General features: G+C 43.8%; 1 protein-coding gene across 6 annotated transcripts in view; it reads right to left on the bottom strand.

Annotated features, from left to right (window-relative positions):
* adgrl1a (adhesion G protein-coupled receptor L1a) overlaps window positions 1–24,090 on the bottom strand; it is a 181,538-nt gene that overhangs the window by 63,403 nt on the left and 94,045 nt on the right. For 5 of the 6 annotated variants that reach the window (XM_074697407.1, XM_074697408.1, XM_074697406.1 and 2 more), the window contains one exon: window positions 1,981–2,169. In XM_074697407.1, the coding sequence (XP_074553508.1) occupies window positions 1,981–2,050 (70 nt within the window). In that variant the 5' untranslated portion in view covers window positions 2,051–2,169. The remainder of the gene's footprint in view (window positions 1–1,980; window positions 2,170–24,090) is intronic. The other variant, XM_074697405.1, reaches the window with a different exon arrangement.

Genomic DNA, 24,090 nt, shown 5'->3' with positions numbered 1-24,090 from the left:
TCAGCGGGACGTTCTGTTTGTCAGGGAACACGTGTCTGTACGTCTGGGAGCACTGCAGGGTCGGGCTGCTGGATGGGTTTTGTGCACACTTCCAGGAACACAACTTCATTTGTCTCGTTTGCATTCACAGACATAATCGTTTCAGTGGATACACAAAGAAAAACTGAGACAGATTTAACAAGATAAATATCTGCCTTGTGAAGTGGGCAGGTGAGTAAAACTGTGGGACGGAGCTGGAAGAAGTATGTGTACAAAGCTCATGCTGGCTAAAGAGAAAATGTGTGAAAGAGCTGATTCAAGTGGAGGATAAATGTGTGAATTTTAGGGGTAAATATTAGGAGCAGAGAGAGGTTCAGGCTTGGCAGATTAGTTGGGACACAGAGAAGGAGCTGGGGTACACATTAGACTGTGAAGCCATGTGTGATGATCCTGCAGGTTTCCAAATGAGCTCTGATTAGCCTGAGAGTGATTTAAGCAGCGCTCATCACACTGAAACCCTGCCCTCTTTCTTTGAATCCCCCCTCCCTTGTTCTCTTTTATTTTTCCCTCCTGCTCCTTTATTCACACTACAATAGAGAGAACACTCTCTGAGCCAAATTTCAGCTGCCAAAATGATGGGTACCAAAACAGTGTGGGTGTGCATGAGCATGTGTCTACGTCTCAATTCCATTAGAGAAAGATTTTCTTAATTTCATCAAACCAAATGTTGTGCCTGTGCCAGTGCTTTGAGGCTGAATTCAGATAACAGTCAATTGATTATTAATGCATTATTAATACTTCCCAAGTGCTGGGTCACACAGATAGTTGGAGGCTTATTTTCATGCAAACACCCACACTCACACACACACACACACACACACACACACACACACACAAACACGCAGCAACATTACGCCAGAGGCCAAATGTGTCCGAAGGAACAGAACGTACGCAACACAAATCCAATGTTACAAAAGCAGCCAAATTAAGATGGAAAAAGCAGCAACTTCTCAAATTAGAGCTGCACCTGGCCAATCAGAGCTTACACAGAGGGGTTTGCTAAAACCAGGCTTACACCAACACATTTTAAATTTAGCCTCCCTCCCTCTGCTTCTTTGTTTTCTCCTTCGTCATTCCTGGCTCCTCCCAGCAGCGGCTGCGTCTCTCTCCCTGACGCTCCTCCTCTTCCTCCTCGTCCTTGCTGTCTATCACCCAGCGGCTCGTTGGCACCGAGCTGACTGAGAGCGTGCAGCAGATGGTGCGCTGCTGTCGCTGTGTCAGGCCACTAGCAGGACACCCAACAGCCCCTCCTCTCCCTCATCGGCCCTCAGCCTCCCCCCCCACTGCAATCCCTGCTCCTTCCCTCTTACACATCCTCCAGCACACACACACACACAGACACACACACCCTCCAGCATCACTTCAGCTCAACCAGGTCACCTGCTGCCAGTACGAGGACCACACACACACAAACACAGAGTGAAATATCTCATGGTACAAGGCACATTCAAGGAGGTCACACATATGGCACCATTACATGCACGGATTCCCCCTTATATTCCTGCTACGCTCCGAGTAACATCAAGATGACAAGAAATTTTATTGACATTCACACATACACTCTCCACCTCCCTCACACACTCCCTCTCTGTCTCTGTCTCTCTGTGTAGTAGCAGTTCAGTTAATCAAGTGCAGCGTTTCTAGCATGGTCAGCAAGTCAATACACTTACAACCTCCATCACGTAGCTAACGTATAAATATTACATCCTCATTTGCAATAACCTGGTCAGGCCAGTTACAGGGCACAGTGAAACCAACAGGCTCTTACGAGCAACATTACAAGCAGACCCAGTGAAGCAAGGCAAAATGATACATATTGTCCTGCATATAAAAACCAACATGTGCTGTAAATAGTGAATCTGGACAGACGTGATTTTAGTAAACTCTGATGAAGTGTGACGTTATGAAAAACAGCGCACAGAGTTGACAGTTACTACACACCTTGGGATGACGGAGAGACGCTGCTGAAAGCCACAGCACAGGTGAGGATGATCCATACTGCTAGGGCCATGTTGGAGGCTGACCAGGGGGCGGGGCAAAGGGGTGGGATTAGAATGTAGAGGCGGTCAGCAGGCACAGGTGAGTGTGGCGGCACTTCCTCAGCTTCCACCCTCCCTGAGGGGGATCCTGCTAGAGAAGACAAGAGAGAAATAACAGAGAGGTTAGTGCCTCATAACATATCTTTAGGGGGTTTTATTCCACAGTTGTGCTTTCAGTCTGGCATTTCAAGCAGACAGCACTGACTCATTTATTCTGCATTTATCTTTGCAATATGTGATAATAACTCTGCACAAAACTGAGAGGCTCAAGGCTGGTATAGCATACCAAATGTATCAGATGTGACAGTATGAGAAAATGCAAAGAGGGAGGAAGAGGAGAGAGGAGGAGAGGCAGCTCATGGTCAGGTGAAACGATCAGACGGGGAGATCTGAGGCCATTTTGTGCAGTATGGCATGGCAACAGCTGCTGCCACTATGAGCTCATCACTCCACGGTGTATGAACGCTTGATTGAATCAGACATGCTACATATGTTTTGGGGCGGTTAACGGGGCTATTTCCAACATGTGAAAAATAAAAATCCACGTCTGATGGGTGCTTGTGCGTTTGTGCCGGTTTGTGTGTGTTAGCGTACAGTCGCACACTCAAAGCGGAGACAGTGGAAAGCTGTGACTCAGTCAGCGGTGCCGTGGGGCTCACACATCTCATTTGCCTAATGAAATAAATCACAATCTGGAAGTTAAGCTCTGATATTTTTGAGAGCAGATACGGCTCTGCCCTGCCAGGGGCTGGGAGACAGAAAACAGCAGAGATGGTATTGTTAGAGTTAATACGCCTCCTGCTGAGCTTCCTGATGAAACAGACAGATTGGACAGGGTCTCTCTGTATCTGTTTGTGTGTGCTATTTTCTTCGGATGGGGGAGATGTTGAGAGGATTTCCTTTGATCTGTTTAACCCTCTTCCCCTTTTATTTGATTGATCTAACCAACTTATCAGGCAGGAGAACAGGAGATTAAGTGCACATGTACGTCCACACAAGTAGGTTGAGCGGCCCCGTTTTTGTAGCTTGGGATTTGAAGCTAACTAAACATTTGAGCCAAACCAAATGTGCCAGAGCTCCAACTCTTCTTATCTGGGCGGGTTCTGAAATGTTTACCATGTCCATAAACATTCTAAATATATTTCAAACAGTTGGGATGATATGCTTTTCTCCCAATTCATTTTCTTCTACAAATTTTCGTTATTTCTGATTTTCAAAAAACAGCTTGGGACCGAAACACTTATTTTGCTACCAGCACATAGTGTACAGGGTGTGAACTTTTTTTCTAACTCTGCAGTTTAGAAGATATTAGGATTGGCTGATTGTCCAATCAGAGACACAGCTCTGCTCATGTGAACAACAGGGTCCTATATCTGTTGGAAAAGAAGCTCAAAGCCAGCGTCACATCAAATATGGCTGCATCCTCAGATTGGCTTCATTTCATGGTATCAGAAACAGATGGGTGATATCATGGAGCCTAAAGCCCCACTAGACGGCTATTTTTTGCAGGATTATTCGCCCTTTTTTTTTTATTACTTTTGTTTTTCATTGCAAGCTTACACACCAGTAAAGTTCTTTTGCTGAGCAAAATTTCAGCATTTATTTTTTCGGACCAAGGTCAATTTTTCCAAAGTTTTGCTAGAGATGCGCACACATCCGCCCAATCAAAATGTCCGCTGTTGACTAGTGTCCTTGCACCTGGTTCTTTACAAGACATAAAAACTATAAAAACAACGATCACAAAGATATCGTTTGGAGGAGAAAAGCTCAGTGATCAAATATGATGCCTCCAAATTTTTCGCAGTTTTGTGCTGTTTATTCGCATTGCTGTTGGTGTGCAAAGGCTTCAAGTCCATGTTTTATACAGTCTGCTCTGGAGCCATATTTAGAAAAAAAAAAAAAGTTTATCACAACTAGTCATTTTTTTAGGATCATTCAGAGAATCTGACAGCTCAACTTTTTATTTTAAATACAAAAGGGAGGAAACATGGGGCAGGACATGGAATATAGCAAACAGAGATATAGTCAACATCTTTTTCTGAAATTATTTGAGCAGAAATCCAGAGTAAATATTAGAGACAATAAGTGCTGAGTTTCTAATCCTTTAATCCTAATCTTTATTCTAAACTTCAACCCAAAGCACAAATCAGACATTTGGAATTGTGAAACCTCTCTGCATTTTTCACCCTGTAATCTTTTCATCCTCATATGATCATTCAAAGACATGCAGGCATGGCAGAGCCCACTTCTCACGGTCGCCAAGATGGCAGATCCTGAGTGACGGGATGGCCTCACCCCCTCTCTTCATCATCACTGATTTGGCTTCCCCTCCACCTCTCCAGCCCCTCCTTTCCCTGACCTTCTCTGATATTTACCCTCCTCCCTAGTGGCAGCACCCGGCCCACAGCCACCAACCTGCCTGGGTGTTGCTGTGTGGATTAGTATGTTGGACGTCGTAAAGAGAAAGAGAGAAGGAGAGGAGGGCAAACAGTGAAGAGGGAGAGAGAGCAAAAGCAGAACACGGCGTACAAAGAACAACCACAGCAGCTGTTTTTTACACAGGCATTTATTTCTATCCGATGCACACCACGTTCACACACACACACACTTACACACTTAACAACCTCTGCACTGGAGCAGCCTGTGCCTTATTTTAAGTTTGTTTGCGACCACCCTCTATGACCAGCAGCGGAGAGAAAAGGACATGCTCAGAGGGGGGGCAGGACAGACAAAGAAAGAGAAGAAAAGCGGTAAACAAATAGCAAAAAGACATGTGATGTGGTACTGTAGGAGCCTGGCTGCACCGCGCTCTCTCACGGCCTTTCCTCTTCTCGCTGCACTATTAATGGTCAAAAAGTGATCCCCTCCTGTGCAGTGACAGGCCTTTGGTTTTTCTCTTCCAACTTTTGTGGTTTTAATAAGACAAATCTGTCTTTCCTCTTGTTTCTTTTGACCGTGCTTCTGTCTGTACTTTTCAACAATGGCTCTCCTGTGGTCTCAGAAGATGAGGAGGACCAGGGAAAGAGCAGGGAGGAGGGGATGGCAGGAGGGAGGGAGTTTGTGTGGTGGGAGGGGGGCAGGCTGGGGATTGAGAGAAGGAAAGTGAAGAAAAGTGCAGGGTGGATAAATTGACTTTCATTTTGTGACAGAATGAAAGCTAGTATTGCACAACACCCCCATTTCAATGTGGTAGGAGGGGAGAACAGAAGGAAAAGAGGAAGAGGGATGACCAGAAGGAAGAAAAGGAAGAAACAAAGGAGTGACAGAACAAAAGAATGAAGGAACCATGGAATGAAAACAGAGAGGAAACATCATGCAGCCTGCATAACTAATAAACAAGGAACAGAAGGAGCAAAGGAGGTGAGCAACACACAGAGTACAGGGAGGATGACTTTCTGTAAAACAAGAAAAAAAGAGGAGAGTGGGAGGAAAAAGTGCTTAAAATAACCGAGTGAGAACTGCAAAGAAATAGTAAGAAATCAGGAAATAATGGCAACAGAGAAAGCACTTCTTCTTCTTCTATGAGTCAGCCCGCTTAAGGGTGGAGGGAGGTTAGGAGTCTTTTGAGGGTGTGAGAAGGGTGTCTTCGCCCTCCATGATCCCCCCCTTGGTAGATGTTACATCCCCGAGGCCAGAGGCTGACCTTTTGCTCTGATCACATCCATTATTATTATCACCACTGTTTCTCCTCTAATAGAGCGGAACATCATATCCCAGTGAGACCGGACAACAAAACGGGAGGATGGATGGTGATTTCACTCCACTGGGGGGAAAAAGGCGACAAGGATGACGGAGAGGAGCACCAAGACGGACATGCAGCAATCCAACTTGACTTTCGCTTTGGTACGCAACTCTGTCATCTGGTTTGGAATGCTACCCTCCGTTTCTCCAGCTATTAATTCACAGGCTGCCTTGATCCAAAGCAAATAACCTCATTATCTTCTTCTATTGGATCATTACGATAATCACCATGATCATTAGGATCTGTTTGCTTTAGCAGACATGCTCATCAAGAACAGAGTGTCACAAGTCCTTCTTATAAAGGGTGGTGGGGTGGTGGAGGGGGGTGCTGCTAAAGGCTGTGAGTGTCTGTCATTAGAGCCATTTATGTGTACCCCATCACGTCATCCCAGCATGGCAGAAGAAGGAGGAGGCGTTTAGGAACATTACTTGGACAGAATAAAAGAGGGAGAGCAAAGAGTTTACGTCGACACTTTTTGCTGCATAATTAGAAAAGCTGGTGCAACTCTCAGAGCTGCTACAGCTCCGGGCTTTCTCTCCTCTGCTTTCCCCCTACAGAGGGGAATCTGATATCAAGGTAGGAGAGTCAAGTATGATAAGTCTGAGGATTTCTGTGTGTGTGTGTGTGTGCAGGCAGCCTATGTTCATCAGCTCCATCCACACTTCGAACACTGCAACTTTGAAAGTAGGTTTGCAATTCAGTGCTCAACAGAGACGCTTCTCACACATAAAGCGCTCTGACTACTTCTACCATCTTAATTAGCATTTCAATAAATCTGAAGATGAGTTATGTTTTGTGAACAAGTGAAAATCATGCAGGCCAATGGGGGGCAGAGCAGGGAGTAGGAAAAAAAAACCACAAACAGTTTTATTTAGTTAGGAGAACACTTGTGATTGATTTAAAGATTTGACAGCTTTAACTTCTGACGGTCTGTTTCCTCATGCGTGTCTTTGCATCTTAAGATGAAGCACCAGCATTTCCCATGCTATTAGGATTGATGTTTATGCCTCAGATGCTTCAACAACAAATAGTTGGTTTGGTAGCAAAGCGCCCGCTATGAAGGAAATGATTGCCTCCTAGCAACCAACACAGTGGAGCGTGGAAAAAGCTGAATGGCAATCACATCTCACTTACAAATCAGAAAGTGATGCAAACTGCTCTATTAAATATTTGTAATCAAGCAAAAATTCGGTTCAAATAAACTTCCAACATCCACTTAAATTGGAACAAATTGAAAACAACATATTTTTTCATGGAGCGCCGCAGAGATTTAGTGCCAGTTAAGTCAAAGACTGGCACTTTATTTCCGAGGGAAGTATCAGTGGACTCAGTGAAGGCTAGCCATGTAGTATTAGAGTTTGATGAGACTGCAGAGAACGACAAAAACGTATGCCTCGCCTGGGGGACTGTAAGTAATTCTCCCTGTGACTCATAGTTGCTGAAGCTTTGTCACACTCGATACTCTTTTGTCCTCTCGAGTTCGGCAAGAGGGAGCAGTATAGGGAAGTGTAACAATAAATGAGAACGAGATAGAATTCATTAATTACCTCCTCACCTCCATAAAACTAATCACTGGCCAAAGTGAATATAATTATCGTACTTTCCTTTGAAAATGTAACAGACATACCATGAAATATCATTACCATCACCATCTGTGATCTGGCTCGGCTGAGTAGGAGGCTGTGTTTTTACAGTCAGACCTGCCGTACAGGATTTTGAGAAATGACAGTTGAATTTATCTTTTTTTTTTCCTCTTGATTATTCAAATTAGACTAAGTGATGATTTGGACACACTTTCAACTGCGGTGTGTGAATCAAAAGCTCCCATTATGGAAAAGTGAAACAGATTATTCAGATTACTGGAAAGTTCCACTGCATCAATGTGGGGTGCAGTTTTTTAACACATGCTTCAAACGCAAAACCCCGCTAGGGTGACTTGGTACGACAGTTTGCATCCTCATTCCTGGCAGTAATTGTTTGTGTACATCGTCAGACTCCTCTAATTTAAATAACAAATTAAACCTGATTTGCTCAACCACTGTTGATTCTGTTGCACGTCTGAAGATTGAAGTCAAACACAGGATTGTACTGACTCTGATGCATTATGAAATGAGCAATCACAAATGATAATGTAAAGGGATGTAACAAAGATGGAGAAGCTTAATGCACATATGCAACAGATAAAAGCAGAGATGATTTCACCTCTGTTTTATTGAAGCCCCAGAGCTCCTTTTAACACCGGAACATCGTTTTTAAACTCTGAACATTAAATAAGTGTAAGTAATATGAATTTTCATATCTACATATTTCTTACAGTCTCTTTGAAAGAGATTCTGAATACTATGGTACAGCTGAAGTACTATACAAGCCTTGCATTACCTTTTACTTACTGCCCCTTTAGTTGAGCACAAAAAGTGACATTTCTGTGTCTCACAATTCTGCACTACAGTCTGAGTCTCACCATTCATCAGGAAAATTGACCTTTTCATCATAAAACAGCAAATCAAGACACATTTTTGAATAAACTTCTCCTGAGAAGAAATGTCTCCATTAAATGAATAGTGACTGGAATTTATATGCACTTTTCTTGTCACTCCAACCACTCAAAGTGCCTTAATGTGAAATATCACACTCACCAATTCATACACTGATGGCAGAGGACGCTATCAGTGAATACCGCTGGCTATGCCATTGGGGACATTTAGCGACTGTGGTTGAGCAAGGACACTTTAACATGCAGACAGCATGAGCTGGGATTAATCCTTCATCCTTTCACCTCTACCACTGAGCAGCAATAGTTTGGCAAAACTTTGGTCTGGGTTTGGACACAAATATAATTGAGCCAAAATATCAATACAGCAATAAAGGTGTTCTGACCTGCATGATAAATCTGTGGTACATATCGATTGAGATATGCTAAACACATTTGCTGTGCCAATATCTCTCACAGCATCACCACTTCATGACACCCCATGGTGGTGCTAATGACATGATGGAGGGTGTTGTGGACAGCATTCAATTAGCCAAAGACGCAGACAGTGGCAACATAAGAGGACAAGAAGATGATATCAGACAGCAGTGAAAAGACATCGATAGATTCGATAGACTCTTTCAGAACCAAGAACAGGGAAAGGCAGAAACCTGTGCTGGAATGAGAGGTGAGGTGGCGGATGCAATCAAGTATGCAGAGAGTTAAACCCACCTGCAATGGTTGGACTTATGCCACAGAGTCCTTAATTACTTCCCAATTACTGCCCATTTATTGACAAAGCGTGGGGAATGCATTTCAATGTGCTATTAAACCAGTATGCTGCACAAGGCCTTAGTCAGGTGCATTAAAAAAAAAGAAAAACGGGTTTACATGGACAAGTGTAGTTTGCCTGTCAAGGACTTTCATGTGCTCTAGTTTTTAAATGTATAAAGAGAAATTTACAATTTTTCTTGCCTGATCTTGTTGCTTGGTTGTGTAACTTTAGCATTTAGTGTTAAATCATGTAGATTGTACATAAATGAGTGTTTTTATTCAGTTGTATAACTGTTCTACAATGTATCAGTTATAACTTACACTATCATATTGTATTATATCATATTATATTATATTGTATTTTCTTATATTTTTTAATATAACACATATATATAATAAAACATACTATATTATTTTAAATTATTTTAAATTATATTATATTATATTATATTATATTATATTATATTATATTATATTATATTATATTATATTATATTTATTTTATATGATTTTATACGATATCATACCATATCAGGTCATTCATCTCATATCATTTTATCTTATATCATATAATTTCATAGCCATAAAAGTAATATTATCCAAATATTAATATCCATCACACTGGAAGTTTTTTTTTTTTTTTTTTTTTTCCGAATATGTGAAAATAAAATAAAAATCAAACAAATTTCCACTCCCTGAGAATAATTGTAAGGATACTGCTGCTGCTGCTGAAGACACAGACACCATTAGTCATGTTTATTTTTCATTAAGACCGCTGTGTTATTGTCTTCAAAACAGGATTAAATCTAAAATCAACGAATGGACTCCAAATTGTGCAAAAACTCCTTCATTTTTTAAACATTTTTGTCCTTGGTGTTTTATTTGTCATTTTCTGTTAAACAGTTCTTCTATTTTTTATTTTTTTTTGAACGATTCACACATTTTCAGGTTTTTATTTTTTAAACTTGATACTTTGTAAAGCACTTTATAAGGCCAGCTTGATTTGTGATGATCAAACATTTTTATTTTTATCAAAAGTGAAGCCTGACAGATTCTAGTTCCATTGTATGGGTTTGTACCTTTGTGTGTCAAGCCCTAAAACTTCAAAATATCAAATATTGGACAAATTCATAAATCCTACATTGAATATTTTCCAGCTTCTTTTACAAGAATAAATCAATGTCACTGAAAAAGGAAAGACATGAGCTTGTATCTAATGCCCCTCCAGCCCTGTCATTGTTATCTTCCAGTTGGGCTGATCGCTAATCTCCCTAATCCTTTTTTGTGGGGCTATTTCTACTAAGGACAACATAATAGCATTAGATATCACTCTGTCACAACAACTTGATTCTATTGCATTTGCATCGACAGCCCACAAGGCCTTGCCCATAGTAACAACTGATAGCCTACTGTTAACACCAGAGGATTCATTCAGGATGGATAATGTAGTTAAGCTAGCAAAGACTACACAAGCACATTTATGTTGGATCATCCCAACACTTCTCCATTTACTGGGGTTGGTCAGTTAAGGCCAAGGCTCTGGTGTGGTAGTATCTCGCTGGCTGCAGCAGCAGGGCTGTTTGTATAATGACACCATTGTGCCGGCTGTGTGCAGATGGAACATCAGAGCTCTTGTAATGGCCTGTGTATTAGGGCCAATGTGTTTGATTACTGACTCACGGCGAGTGCGGATAGGCTGTGTAGTCAACAGGGAATAAGGCTCCCTCTAAAACAGCAACCCAGGGAAAAAAAAGACCTATTTGAAGAAACAGAAGGGGAGAGGGAAGAGACAAAAACAGGGAGAGACTTTAATGGAAGTGTGCTTTAAGGGAATGCAAATGAGACGAGGGAATCTGCAGAGCTGCAGAACACAGCGGAGGGATATCAAACAGGGCTAGTGTGGCTGTCAAAGTAGTAAAGGCAGAGAGTGGGGAAAGAGGCAGAGAACCCCTCTTACTTATTTCGATAGACACTCCTTTACCACTTTTCCTGCAGCACTCTACACACCGCAACCCACACACCTCTGCATCTCTAGAGCATACACTTTAACTATTATATGTTTCCATATTCTAATAAAAGCTCTAATGCATATAGAGCAGCCAGTAAGAGGCTAACATTGCTAAATGACAGTTTTATGTGCTAATCAATATGCACAAGTTTCTGACAGGGTGTTAGCAGTTGTGCGTCTGTGAATGAGTGACAGAGATAGTCTGCCCCTAGCCAGGCAGCCCGCTCCTCAGCGCTGACACCTCACAGCAGAGAGAGCATGCTCCCCAGCCTGGTCTTCAGTGTCTACAGCTCGGCCTGTGATTTATTGTGGCGGTGGGGAGCTTGTCACTGTTCATTATTACTGATGCAACAGGAGGCAATGCCACCACCCATCAATGCCTGCCCTGTGATGCCCGCCACAGCTGCCAGAGGAAGTGACCTCAGCACCCACCTGTCTCCTCCAACAAACACGGGCTGAGGCCTCACTCTAATGGGCTCTAATCACTTACAGGGATGGGACCCGGGACCCAATTTGGCAGCCACCTTCCAACCAATCACTAACCGTATAACATAAATTAAAGATTAATTCACTCTGAATATTGCAATTTTTGAAAGGTCAAAAGTTGAAAGAACAATTTTCGTAATCTTTTGTATAAATCTGTGAGCAGACTCACCTTGAACCTGTGGGATTTGAGTAGCTCAATTTGTGACACATCTGTCAGCTGCTGGACATAAAATATTATCTGGTTTCTGGCTTTTGACTTTTATCTCATGATTCTCTTCTCTATTTCTGTCTGCCTCACAACCTCAGAGTCAAATTAGATATACTCCATATCCATCAACCTGCTGGGTCAACTTTGTCAGAATGAGTCGCATTGCAAATCAACACGAGGAAATGAGTAATTCTCTCTGACCATGAAGTCAACCCAACAAGAGTGATAACTGCCGACCCTGACACTAATCTTATAAACCAGCAACAATAGATTATGTTATAACATGATAACATTATGAAATTGTACTCTCTGGTGAATCTTGTGCTCTCCCTTTGCATTGAGCTGTTCCCAGATGTCACTTGGCTGTGACTGGCAGGCTGCCACCCCGAGTGCCTGCGCACCGCCAGGCCCCGGCTAGATCCATCTTCATTAAGGACAGAAGCGCTGTGAGTTGTGTGTGTTATTATCAGTGTCTATTAATCTGAAAGCTCCAGCAGGGCAACCCCGGCCTCACTGACACGCTACAGTACACCGTAGCCAAGCTTCCTCGACATACAAACACACAAGGCACACCACACTGAGAGACACATGCAAAGTTTGTATATGTGGTTCTTCCACACACTCTCACAAACACACACTGGCATGCACACAATCCGTTTACACTCCCGCCTGCAGCTCTCTCTAATAATGAGTACGGCAACAGTCTTAAACAATTTGCAGATAATGCATGCTCACTCCTAATTGGGGACGATAGACAATAATTACGCAAGGCAAAAACTCATTTGTAATTGTTTAGTAACCATTGGGATTCACTCAAGGCAAACTGTAGACACCCCTTCCTGAGCATTGGTTGGAGTTTACAGGATGGCACACATGATCACCGCTTGGAGCATTCGCACACATGCTCGCACGCTCACAAATGTACACACACAGAAGGGCCCACCGGGGCGCCACATGTGATGTTGACCCAGTTTAGATCTGTGGCACAAAGTAGAGCAGGGATTCAGAACAAAAAGAGACAGTGACATTTAAAAATAGGTTGACATTCTTTTCATCTCATCCCTGAGACCCTTACAATGGAAGTATCCTTCCTTTGTGGCACAATCAGTTAACTATCCCATCATTATCTTCAAGCTGCCATTTTGGAGACCCACTCTCCAAATGAGCAGATTAAGGGGTTTCAGTGATGCCAGCTGTAGATAGCATCACCCAACAGAGCAGAAACAAACTTAAGCTGCATGTCTTTTAATTCTAAACTGATTGGAGAACTTTATCATTTATACAATGTGGCTGTGAGACAAGGGGTTAAGTCATCTTTGAATGTAGTTTTTTTGAACTTGGTTTTAACATGCTCCAACCTTTTCAGAGCATGTGGTTCAAAAGTGCGCCTCAGGCTGTCTCTTTGAATGCGAAGCTGACATTGTTGTTGTGCTTTGGTGCACTCACTGTTTTGTAAGAACGTTCAGGTTCAAAAGCTTTGGCAGTCAGCTGATAAAGAGCAGTCTTTTCATTGGTAAAGAAAAAGAGTCGCCGAGATCAGAAATCAAGTCAGTGTTTGACAAATTGTTTTTTAAAAATGAAGTTTTTAGGCTTGCACAGCACTTTGGTGAACTGTGCTTGTTTTAAATGTGCTGAAGAAATTAACTTGACTTGGCTTAACTCCTTCAGAGTGCTGTTCATTGGCAACCCTTCTAAGTGCAGAGCACCATAAAAGCATGTAAATAGCCTACACACAGGTACAGAGCAATTTGCATCATGAGCCCTCCATGATGGTGTACAATTATCCTTTAATGTTAGCCCACATTAACTGAACTGCTAATGGGTATATGTGGATTTTAATCATCAGAGTGTATTCCCTCATCCTTGAAAGCAAATAAGGGAAAACTACATTGAGGGATTTTAGATGTTCAACCATATTTAAACTTGCCTTGTACTTTTCTTGACCTTCTGGAGTTGTGAAGGCCTGTGTCCACTTGAGGCATTCTTTTCACATTTAAATCTCTTCTACAGGTGCTTGGGTGTTTAGGTAATAACAATTCTCCCTTGGCACTTCTGTTTCTTATATTCATGACTGATTTATGCATAAGCAGTAACTTTAAACCTGAAATTTGTAGCCTTAAAAATGAGTCTGTTAGTTTTAACTCCACACACAAAGCTCTCCTACTGCTGTAAGAAGATGATGATAGAGGTCCCACCTTCTCTTGATTTTGATTGGCTGGTGAAAGAGATGTGACATTGACAAGCAGGGGTTCCAAAAGTTAAATTATTTTCAACTTAGAGAGTCAAAATCAATTAACCTCTTGGGTTCTGAGCAGACAGTAGGCACCACTGGCACACGAAATGCTGTTAGTGGAGACAGGCCCTGAAAGGGGTTTTGCTGTTCTCAGCAAAGTGAGTAAAGGCTGGATTGTTTTTATTTTGGGGAGGGGGTTGGGTGAAATTTTGTCTACTTTTCACAAATACACAAGCCTTAGTGATTTTATCTTGCAACGGTGTGCGTGAATGTCTGTGTGTGAGAGGATGATGTATCTAATTTGATAGTAGTGACCCCAATCTGCCTGCCAAGGTTAACCAGCTTAGGGTTGGGCAGAGTGGGCATCAGGAGATTCTGACACAGCAGGCCCGTCTGACATGCCCCAATTCTAAAACATAGCTGTCACTCACTTCCACTCTGGCTTTCTTTCTTTCTTTCTCTCTGTCTACCTTGGTCAAACATACATATGCATTGCACATACATGAAGGCACACTGACACTGTCCCACATTCAGCACAGTAGTAGCCTTCATAGCTATTTTGGATAACTGAGAGGAAAGAAAAGTCTGCAAAGATGCATGCATGCATTCAAGCTTACACAAGCATGAAGCTGTCTTATTCAGCAAATTCTTAGATTAAAAGTGAAAAGCACTCTTTTCCTAGACTGTGTTTCAACACAGTGAAAGGGAAACTGCAGGTGTTTGAATAAATAAGTCTGAACAGAAGTGATGTAAATAGACTTTTGACAAGTTCATGCTCAAAAGGTAAAATTAAGGCTCTAGCACAATAGTAGTTTAATCATAAAACAGCAGCATGCATTTGTCTAGTGCTTTGCTATCAAGCAAAGGGAAGAGTAAATGTTTGACACAAACATGCACATTTGCCAGAAGTATAACCAGGGAGCTTTCATCTATGCGTAAGGCTATCATTACTTCTGAAAATGATTGTAGATCTCTCCCGATTCGCCCCCATCCCCTTCTAATCCTTCTTATTTCTCCTTGTTTTGAACAAAACACATAATCACACAGACGTACAAGTGCATACTTTCATGCTGTGAGGTCTCAGGGGATTGAAGGGAAGTGGTGGTCTAATTATTAAAGAGGAGCAGTGGGAGACACAGCCCAGAGCCCAGATCTCAGGGCCTCAGTCAGTCAGTCAGCCTGTAACAGGTGCTGCTTTCCACTGCCTGCTTCTGTTAATTACCAACAGCGCTGCGTTGGAAGCGCTTTGCCAGGATCCACACCAGGTGAACACCCATTAGTGCATGGAGTGGATCCAGAGGGTCTGTGCCTGCCCCCCCACTCTCCTCCTCCTCCCACCAACAGCACTGCTCACAGACTGGAGCTAACACATGTGCACACAGAAAAAACACACATGGAGACTCTGCTGTGTATTCACTGCACACACACTTGTATATTTTCCGCGTTACTATGCGCCTGCATTTAATGATTACGCCTTGAGACATTTACACTCAGGCACACATCTTCAAATCACGCATACACAAACACAGAGTTTAGCTTCTAGCCTTCCTCTGTCTTTCTTTCCTTCCTTCTTTCCCTCAAATACTCATTTTTCCCTCCATCTCCTCCTGTCCCTGGAGGCCCAGAGAACATCGGTTCATCGGCACATTTTGTTATGGTCGGTGGTCTCCATGGAGCCTCCTGTTTCATGTGACCTTTCTCCCCCTCCGATCTGAGAGTCTCAGGCGTCTGGTCACTCTGAATCACTCCCTCCGTCTGCCTTTGTGCGGGTAAAAAGGTTCGGCAGAGAAAGGGAACGAAGCGCATAAAGGGAGATGAATCAACAGACATCTCATGGCGCCTGCTTCTGCTAACCACGTGAAGGATAGTACTATTTGTACTCATCCACCTTATCACCCCTCCCCCCTGCACATATCTCTGTACAACCTTCATCCTCACATTGCCTCTGTTTTGTACTCACATGTTCTCTCTATCCATCCCCAGCACTCATTCTATTTTCACGGCTCATCATCAGAGCTGTTTGCTCCATTCCCATTAATAATAAAAGCGTTTCTGACTGAATGAAAATAAACAAATCTCGCAACTGGTGTGGTGGAGGCAGGGGGGGTACTACGGTGCTCCCACCAGCTGCTGTCAGCCAATGAGATTGCAGCATTTAGTGGCTGAAATGAGATCAGAAGTGAGCACTGCTCTGATCTCGATGAAGGCAAAGTAAATAATTCAGGTGACATTTTTTTTCCTGCAAATTCCCCCTAACCCAGCCGAACTGTTTTGACTCAGTGGGGGACGCTGATGCATCCAAGAAAATTTCTTTTTTTTTTTTCACAAAGTGAAAGATTAACAGTGCAAATATGCATTTTGTGACAGCAACCTCAGTCAAAAATTGAAACACCGTTTAATATAACTAAACACATGCAAATGAGCTGATTAGCCGTGTATGCAAATTAATCCATTATTTGTGGAAGACATTTATATGTTAATGGACACGGTGGCTCACTGTAGATTAATTATATATATTAAACATTAACTATGGAGTCATCTTTAGCTATAAATACAGATATAAAGATAAGGATAACAATTAGTTGCTATCAGCAATCTCTTTCTCCCTCCATCCCTCTGATGTATGGCGCCGACCCAAGTAACAAATTGAAGAAATCTCAATCTAATTTTCATGAAGCCGAGTGGAGCCTCTCTGAACATCCACGTCAAAGAACGAGCTGTGCTCTGCATTTACAAAGGATGGGTGTGTGTGTGTGTGTGTGTGTGTGTGGAGGGGGGGGGTGTCTGCCGCTAGTTGTAAGCTCTGTAAGATTCTCTCTTCCTCTCTTTGTCTTTTCACTGACTCTCAACCCCTCTGTCTCTTGCCCCCCTGACCTGTGCAGGTCTCACATTCCTGACTCCTCTCTCAGCAAGCAGCCAATCGATGGATGGATGGATCTGACTTTACCCTGACTCAATAACCCCTCATGCACATCCTCTTCCTCTGAGAAGCCAGCCTGTGCGTGTGCGTGTTTGAGTGTGTGAGTGCCAGGAAAAAAGGGAAGGGTATGGGTCCGCATGTGCAAGTCTGTCTTCGCAAGGCATGGTTTTGGGGGTTTTGGCAGAGCTGCGCGTGAGTGTGTATGTGTGTGTCTGTGTCTGCCAGCTCCAGTCTCTCACCCTGGGGCCTAGAAGTCACGGCAGTGAGAAAACAGATTGATTTCTCTCCTCCCATGCACAAACAATTAACTACACAGCGCTCAATTAGACACGCTGGAGACGCCTTCAGACAAGCCTTTGCCTTGACCTGGGATCTGTTTACTGCAAACCCACCTCTAGTACTTGTTTATCCCCTTAAACAAGCATCCCAGGTGTGGAGATGGGTGGGAGCCAATGGGATAATAGAAGGAAGGTGTCTATGTGCTGTGTTCTGGCAGAATTAGCTCTTCCTGTTGTTCACAGCATTCTAGGATTATGTGTCCCAGCACAAAATGAGTCAAGATTATCTTTAATGATGTAGATGGTGTGCGGTTTCATTACCGCCAGCATTCACACACCGCTCCACAGCCTGCGCGCTGCTAGCTGACTAAGCGGAGCTGGGATGCTAATTTAAAGGCAGGGGAATTCCAGTGGAGCATGGAACCCTCTGTTTCAGCCTCCCCATGTCCACCTTTGGGACCCATATGCTTGTAACACATGTTGATCATCCGGTAAAGGACAAACAAGGTTGTCATCCCTCCGTCAGCTTTCTGTCACTTTTCATTTTTCCATGTGAAACACTTCAGTGAGCACGTCTTTCTCTGTATCTCTCCTCTTTTCCTTGAGCCAAGACATTTGTCAGAATTTCAACTGTGTCCTCCCACTGCTTCAGTAAACCCGGATCTGTCTGCTGACTGCCTCAAAAATAGACGTCTATTGTTTTCTGTGTCTATTCAAGGAAACAGAACAGAAACTGCTATTAACCATCCCTCAATCTTATCCTACAGATAGGTTTATCCAGCTGTGAGTTTAATTAATTTCACATCTATCATTCTGTTTTCACCTTTTCCCAGAATAATTTCGTGAAAATGCTGTAATTAACAACTGAAACTCTCAGTTATGATGAACTATCAATTTGTAGCAGATGCAGGGAATAAATGAATAATCCCATTTGCAGAGACATGTGAATTTGAAAAGAGTATTTCTTATTAAAAGTAGGAAAAAAACAGGTCATCAGCACATTATAAGTGAGCTGTGACGACTATTACCAGAGATGCTGGCGTTGATGTTAATTGTGATCCACTGCTGCATGGCCAAGTGGACACTTTAAGTGTGTCATTCATAACACGGGCTATGGGAGATAATAGAATTCAGGGGTGTGCGTGTGTGCGTGTGTGTTTTGAAAGAAAAGAGAGGAGAAAGAGCAAATGAGAGAAAGAAACTGAGAACTCAGAAGTACAAGCTCCAGTGAGTGTTAACATTTCTAATTATCTCACTGTCACGTCTGGAGGGTAAGAAGATAACACCTGAAGCCACCAGGGTGGGAGAGCAGGCACACACACACCTTTCAGAGTACGCACACGTTCCAAAATCAGGCACGTACACACACACACCTCCCACCCCTGAACCTCCATCCTCTCATTTGTCTCTCTCTGCACGAATGTCTCCACCTCTCACTTTTTTTTTTCGATCTATCCCTGGTTTTAAATTTTCCCTCTCTGTTGCTCTCACACTCTCTGCGTGAAGTCTACACCAGGTCCAGATTGCGGGCTCTCCCCTGTTTACCTACGCATGAGCTGATGTCATGACGCTGCGCTCGTCTCACCCCCGCTGCCCTTCTATGCAAGCGGGGCCAGCAGAACTGTAGGTTGCGTGCTTGTTCCCACTGATGTTTATCCTTGTCATGCCTATTGAACATGGCTTATGGCCTGTGTTTGATATTAAATCCCACGCTGAGGGGCTAGCTGCTAGCTCCACTGATCAGATAAGCACCAGAGGGAAGGAGGGTGGATTTAACTGGTTTTAGTAATCACAAACGCCCATCCCCCGCCACCATCCATGCAACTGTACATCCTATACAGAAGGATTTGCATTAGTACTGCAAGCTACTTTGGACTCTGCTTCTCCAAACTATGAGTGTAACCTCTTTTACTACTCAGCCTGAGCCATAATGTGAGACCTCACACTATAGCAATTCATTACTACTATACTGTACACCTCTGGCCAACCCGCTTTACGCTACAACTGGCTTAAAGGCTGATGAAATATTCACAGACTTGAGTGTTACAGCAATATCTGGTGCTGTGAAGCTTTTTAAGGTCAACTTTCACTGAGACGCTCGCTTGGCAGCCTGTCCTGCTCCCCCTCTGATGCCCTGCAGAAGGCCTTTTAGTAGCGACAGCCATTCTCCTGAGACTTCCTTCCTCCACTGTCACCCAGCCACCCACCACCCCTCTGGCCTGCTAACTGTAAAGTGCTGCGAAAGCTGGGAACATTTCCACCCCAGGACTGGGTCAGGCTGACTCACTGGGTGCTGGAGACCTGACTTGTGCTCTATGAGACTGTTTAAAATTATAGAGACATTCACACGGAGGAGAGCCTTGAAATATTAATCATGTTAGAATTAACAGAGCTGTCAATCAAACCGATAGAGTGCATCGCCCCTGTGCCTTTAGTGCCTGGGCTCTTGTGTCACTGCCATCGTCTGCGAAGTGACACAAAGACAGAAATGCCAATTTTCTGCACAGGACATCTACATAAGCACACAAGTGGAAAAAGAGTTGAGGACAAGTTAAACTTAAGAGGGAGCTAGCATAGTGACACACTCTTCCTGCTAGTTGGTAAAGGAGCAAAAACACAACACATCCCACATTTCGAGCTGCATAAACCATGACCGCCTGTTTTCAGTGACCCAGCATCCTGCTCGACAGCACAGTTCATCCCCTCTCCTCACATCAAATCCGGTGACGCTCACTATGATGGCCTGATAGTGGTCCCATTAGCCAGCAACACCAGCACAGAGTTCCAGTGTGATTCATGGCATTTACCCCTCCGAGCTCCCGAGGAACCCAGAGCTGTGTCGCTGTGACATCACAGCCAGGGCCCTGATTGGTCACCAGATGGCTGCCCTGATTGGATTCCAGCCCAAACTGTGCAGGCTGAATCACTGGCTCAATGCTGCTCTGGATACTGATCCAGCCCACCTGCACTGCCTAGAAAACACACGCATTCACACACGCTCACACAGCCCACACTCTGAGACGTGGATACATGCACATACGCAGAGACACCCTCGCAGAACAAGCATCAATGACATTCAATTAAACACACTCATTCATAAAAATTAGTCACTTAACTGCCAACAACTACATCTTCCACCTCTCAATCTGTCTTTACCTTTTATATGTCTTGTCAATTGATTTTAAAGCACCCCTTTTTGAAGATTATGGCCCTTTAAAATCTAAGTGCCCTTGTTTAACTTAGCTTAAATGACTCTCCCTCTTTGCTTCGTGGGTTAGGCCCCATTTCAACATTTCTGAGCACTGTCCTGGGAGACATAAAGTGAATGAGAAAGCAAGGGCATACAAAGAGAGAAGGAGGGAGAGAGATAAGAGAAGAGGTTTGCTGTTCAATGTGTCAGTCTGTAAGTGTACCGAGGCTTTTACACATGTATCTACTTTCGCCTGCTCTCTCTGTTCGCGAAGCAATAAGTAGCCCTTAAGTGCAGGCATTCTCTTTTAAATACACTACAAATGGACGTCAGCTTCTACTTGAGCCTTGAGAGGCTCTCCTGAAGCTTTCCTGATTGAGACATGAAACCGGAGCACTCCTCTATTCCCTCCCCTCCCTGCATTCCCAAAGGGATGTGTGTAGCATGCCTCCCTAAAGATACCCCTGGCACACACATCCACACCAAACACAGTCCCCCGAGGACAGCTGCAGGCGCACTGCAGTGTCCATTCGCACAGCGAGACCTCCACTTCATTTCTGGTGAGTCCCAAAGCAGCACAACTCTTTTAGAGCAGTCACATCACTGTTGTCACTTATTTCAGTCCTAACCCAAACTCCTCGTCTTCTCTTCGGTTTAAAATTCTTCTATTTTTTGAGCACTGGTCTCTCTCCCTCTCCTGCTTCCTGTTGTATCGGCAAGCTGATCAAACACTTGCATCCACAGCTTTTTCATCCCTCCAGAAGTGAAAGAAAAGCTCGGCACAACCCTCTCCTAAGCCCAAAGGAAACACAAGCACAACATTTGGCAGTTGGACAGACCTCCTGCTGCACCTGTGCCCGTTCAGGCAGATCAGTCTTTAGCTGGGGCTGCCTGCTGCCCCGGGGACAATGAGAGGGGATGGACGGATGGACTGAGGATTTGAGAGAAGGACTTGGACACCGTTCCCCAGCCTTTGTGCCAGCAATGCGGGTCGAGTGGACCAAATGTCTACTCACTGGCACTAACACACAGCTGTTTGGTGATCTGCCTTTGGGCCACCCCCACACAGACACATCCAACATCTTGTCCAACATTGCCATCTCCTCCTTTTCTCTGGATTATAAAAGGAAAAGGGAGAAAGGGAGGGTTTAAAGCAGAGTAGAGATGCACCAATCCGATCCTGGTATGGGGTATCAGCGCCAATCCCTAATACCAACAGGTATTAGGGATGCCCCGGTCCAGCTTTTCTGGTCCCAATACTGATACCTGGGCTTTGGGTATCAACCATTACCGATCCTGATCCAATACTAGTGTTAAGTAACAACCTGCATGCTCTACTGTGGGATTAGACTGGTAACGTTTTGAGTAAAAGACAAAAATGAGTACATATGGAGTTACTGAAGTTAATCTTTATTTCAACTAGACCTGTTTAAATGTTTAACAGCAGTTTGTAGAAAAAAATCTTCAGAATTTCCAGAAATGACTATTTTGTACCTTGTAGACTAAATCATAGTTTAGCCTTAGTGTCAAGTTTGGATCGATCCTTTCCCACCAATACCTGATCCAGCTTTGAGGGGCTGGATCGGCACTGATACCTGATACCGGTGGGAAAGGATCAGTCCAAACTTGACAGTTAGGCTAAACTATGATTTAGTCTACAAGGTATACATTTTTTTCAATCAAGTATTCATTTCTGTAAATTCTTTTTTTTGTCTTTGACTCAAAACATCATCAGTCTTATCCCACAGTACAGCATGCTGGTTATTATTTAACACTGGTATCGGATCAGTATCAGTCAATACCCAAAGCCCAGGTATCTGTATCAGTATCAGGACCAGAAAAGCTGGACTGGTGCATCCCTAAAGCAGAGTCAAAATTGCAATTGTTCCCACAGCTCGAAGCACTTGCTATTAACAGACAATGTGTGTAATCTCAAACAGAGACACAGAGGTAGTAACAGATCAAGAGGTTTGACTTTTTCATTGATTTTCAGTGACATAGCATCATCACCACCTCCTTTCTTGCACTTTAGTGAATGCAGCTGAGGTTTCAGCTGTGTCACACTCCTTCCCCAAGGTCGTCATTACAACAGAGACGAGCTTTGCTCCATATTCAGAGCGAACCAGTCCCTCCTGGAGCCAGGCGCTCCCTCACCCCTCCCCTCTAATATTTAAGAAGCTGTTGATCACACCTGTTCCCTCTCCATCCTCGGATGTGGGAATCACGATGAAGGGGAACGGCGCAGAATGTGTTATCTGCTAAGGAGCTATGACGCTGCGTTTCCATGGCAACACTCCACCCAGCGTTACAGTCGCTTTGCTGCCTTTTTCCCTCAGCTCCAGCTACTCAGTGAGACAGTCTGGGTCCTATAAAAAAAGGCCAGACAGGAGAGGGGCCAGGGAAAAGGGCAGGCTGGAGGCCCCGTGGAGACACCTGAAACTTTTTTATGTGGGTTTTTCCTTTAATCTGTTTGTTCTGTCTCTTTAACTTAGTCATTAAGGCTAACATGAAGGATTTGGGGATACTTCTGTGCTGCTCATTACCCATTTTAGAGCTTATTATGAACAAAGGAAGCTTTAATACATTCTACTATTGACTAAGAGCTATGTTTACCCAATTATGCTGAAAACAGACATTTATCAGAGTGGCACTTGTTTGTGCCCACTTTCCTCTTGAATAAATGAACACAGGAGCCTGTGGTGAGGCAGTAACACTCTCCCCTGGGAGCCTGGTATCTCGCAGGGATGTCGATCTGAACGGTGACAAACTGTTGTCAGGGTCGATACTGACCGTTATTGATCAATCGCTGATGATCAATGACTGCTTGGTGTCTGTATGGCTGCTGTAATGACTGACATTAATGAGCCCCAGTGCTCCTATTATCACAGCAAACATACTCTCACATCCTCACATCTTGTGTCTCACACTTATTGTAAGCCTCCCGACACACAGAGGAGGGAAACACAATGCGTCCTGTAATTATTTTGGTTATCAAATAGAAAAGAAATCACAAGCAAAAGCAGGAAGAGCCAGACAAAAAACACAAAAGGTGGAAAAGTTGTTCCGTGCAGAATGATAAACTGGATCCAAGTCTTCACAAGAGGGAGGGTGGGGAGTTAGAGCAGCAGAAGGGAAAGCAAGATGAGAAGAGAGGCAAGAGAATGTAAGACCAGCGGTGATGTACACTGGCCATATCACTCTCCTTCTTCCCCTCTGGCTCTGAAGCTTTGCAGGAGAGGAGGGGAAGAGAAAGAGTGTAAGTGAATAAGAGGTAGGTCTCTGAGGCTGCAGAGCACTGAGGGCTAGTCTGGGTGCAGTAAAAAGGCAGAGCTGGGAACAGACTACCACCTCACCAACCTGCCTTTTTTTTTCCTCCCCCCTCAAGATTCAACATACAATCACACGCAGACATACTGAGGGCTTAAAACAGACAAGTAATGGAGACGTGAGGAGAAAAGACAAGAGAGGTAGCAGCGCAGAGGGGAGCCTGATGGGAAAAGACAAAGAGGAGGGGAGGGGTGGACGGGATGAGGAGGGAGATCCAGCACATAAAAGAGTTGTAATTTGCCTAACGAAAGACGAGAGTGACAGATAGTAGGAAAAGGGTATGTTGAGAGGAGGAGAAAATGAAGGCTAGGGAGCACGCCGGCGGGTTAGAAAAGGTTGAAGGAGAAACACAGCGTGGATGAAAACGAGAGAAGGT

The sequence above is a fragment of the Halichoeres trimaculatus genome, unplaced genomic scaffold, assembly GCF_033239565.1.
Source record: "Halichoeres trimaculatus isolate MK-OKI-2021-1 unplaced genomic scaffold, fHalTri1.1 fHalTri1_scaffold_20, whole genome shotgun sequence".
NCBI lineage: Eukaryota > Metazoa > Chordata > Actinopteri > Labriformes > Labridae > Halichoeres > Halichoeres trimaculatus.
The sequence above is the reverse complement of the archived record's forward strand: the minus strand, read 5'-3'. Positions and strand labels throughout refer to the sequence as shown.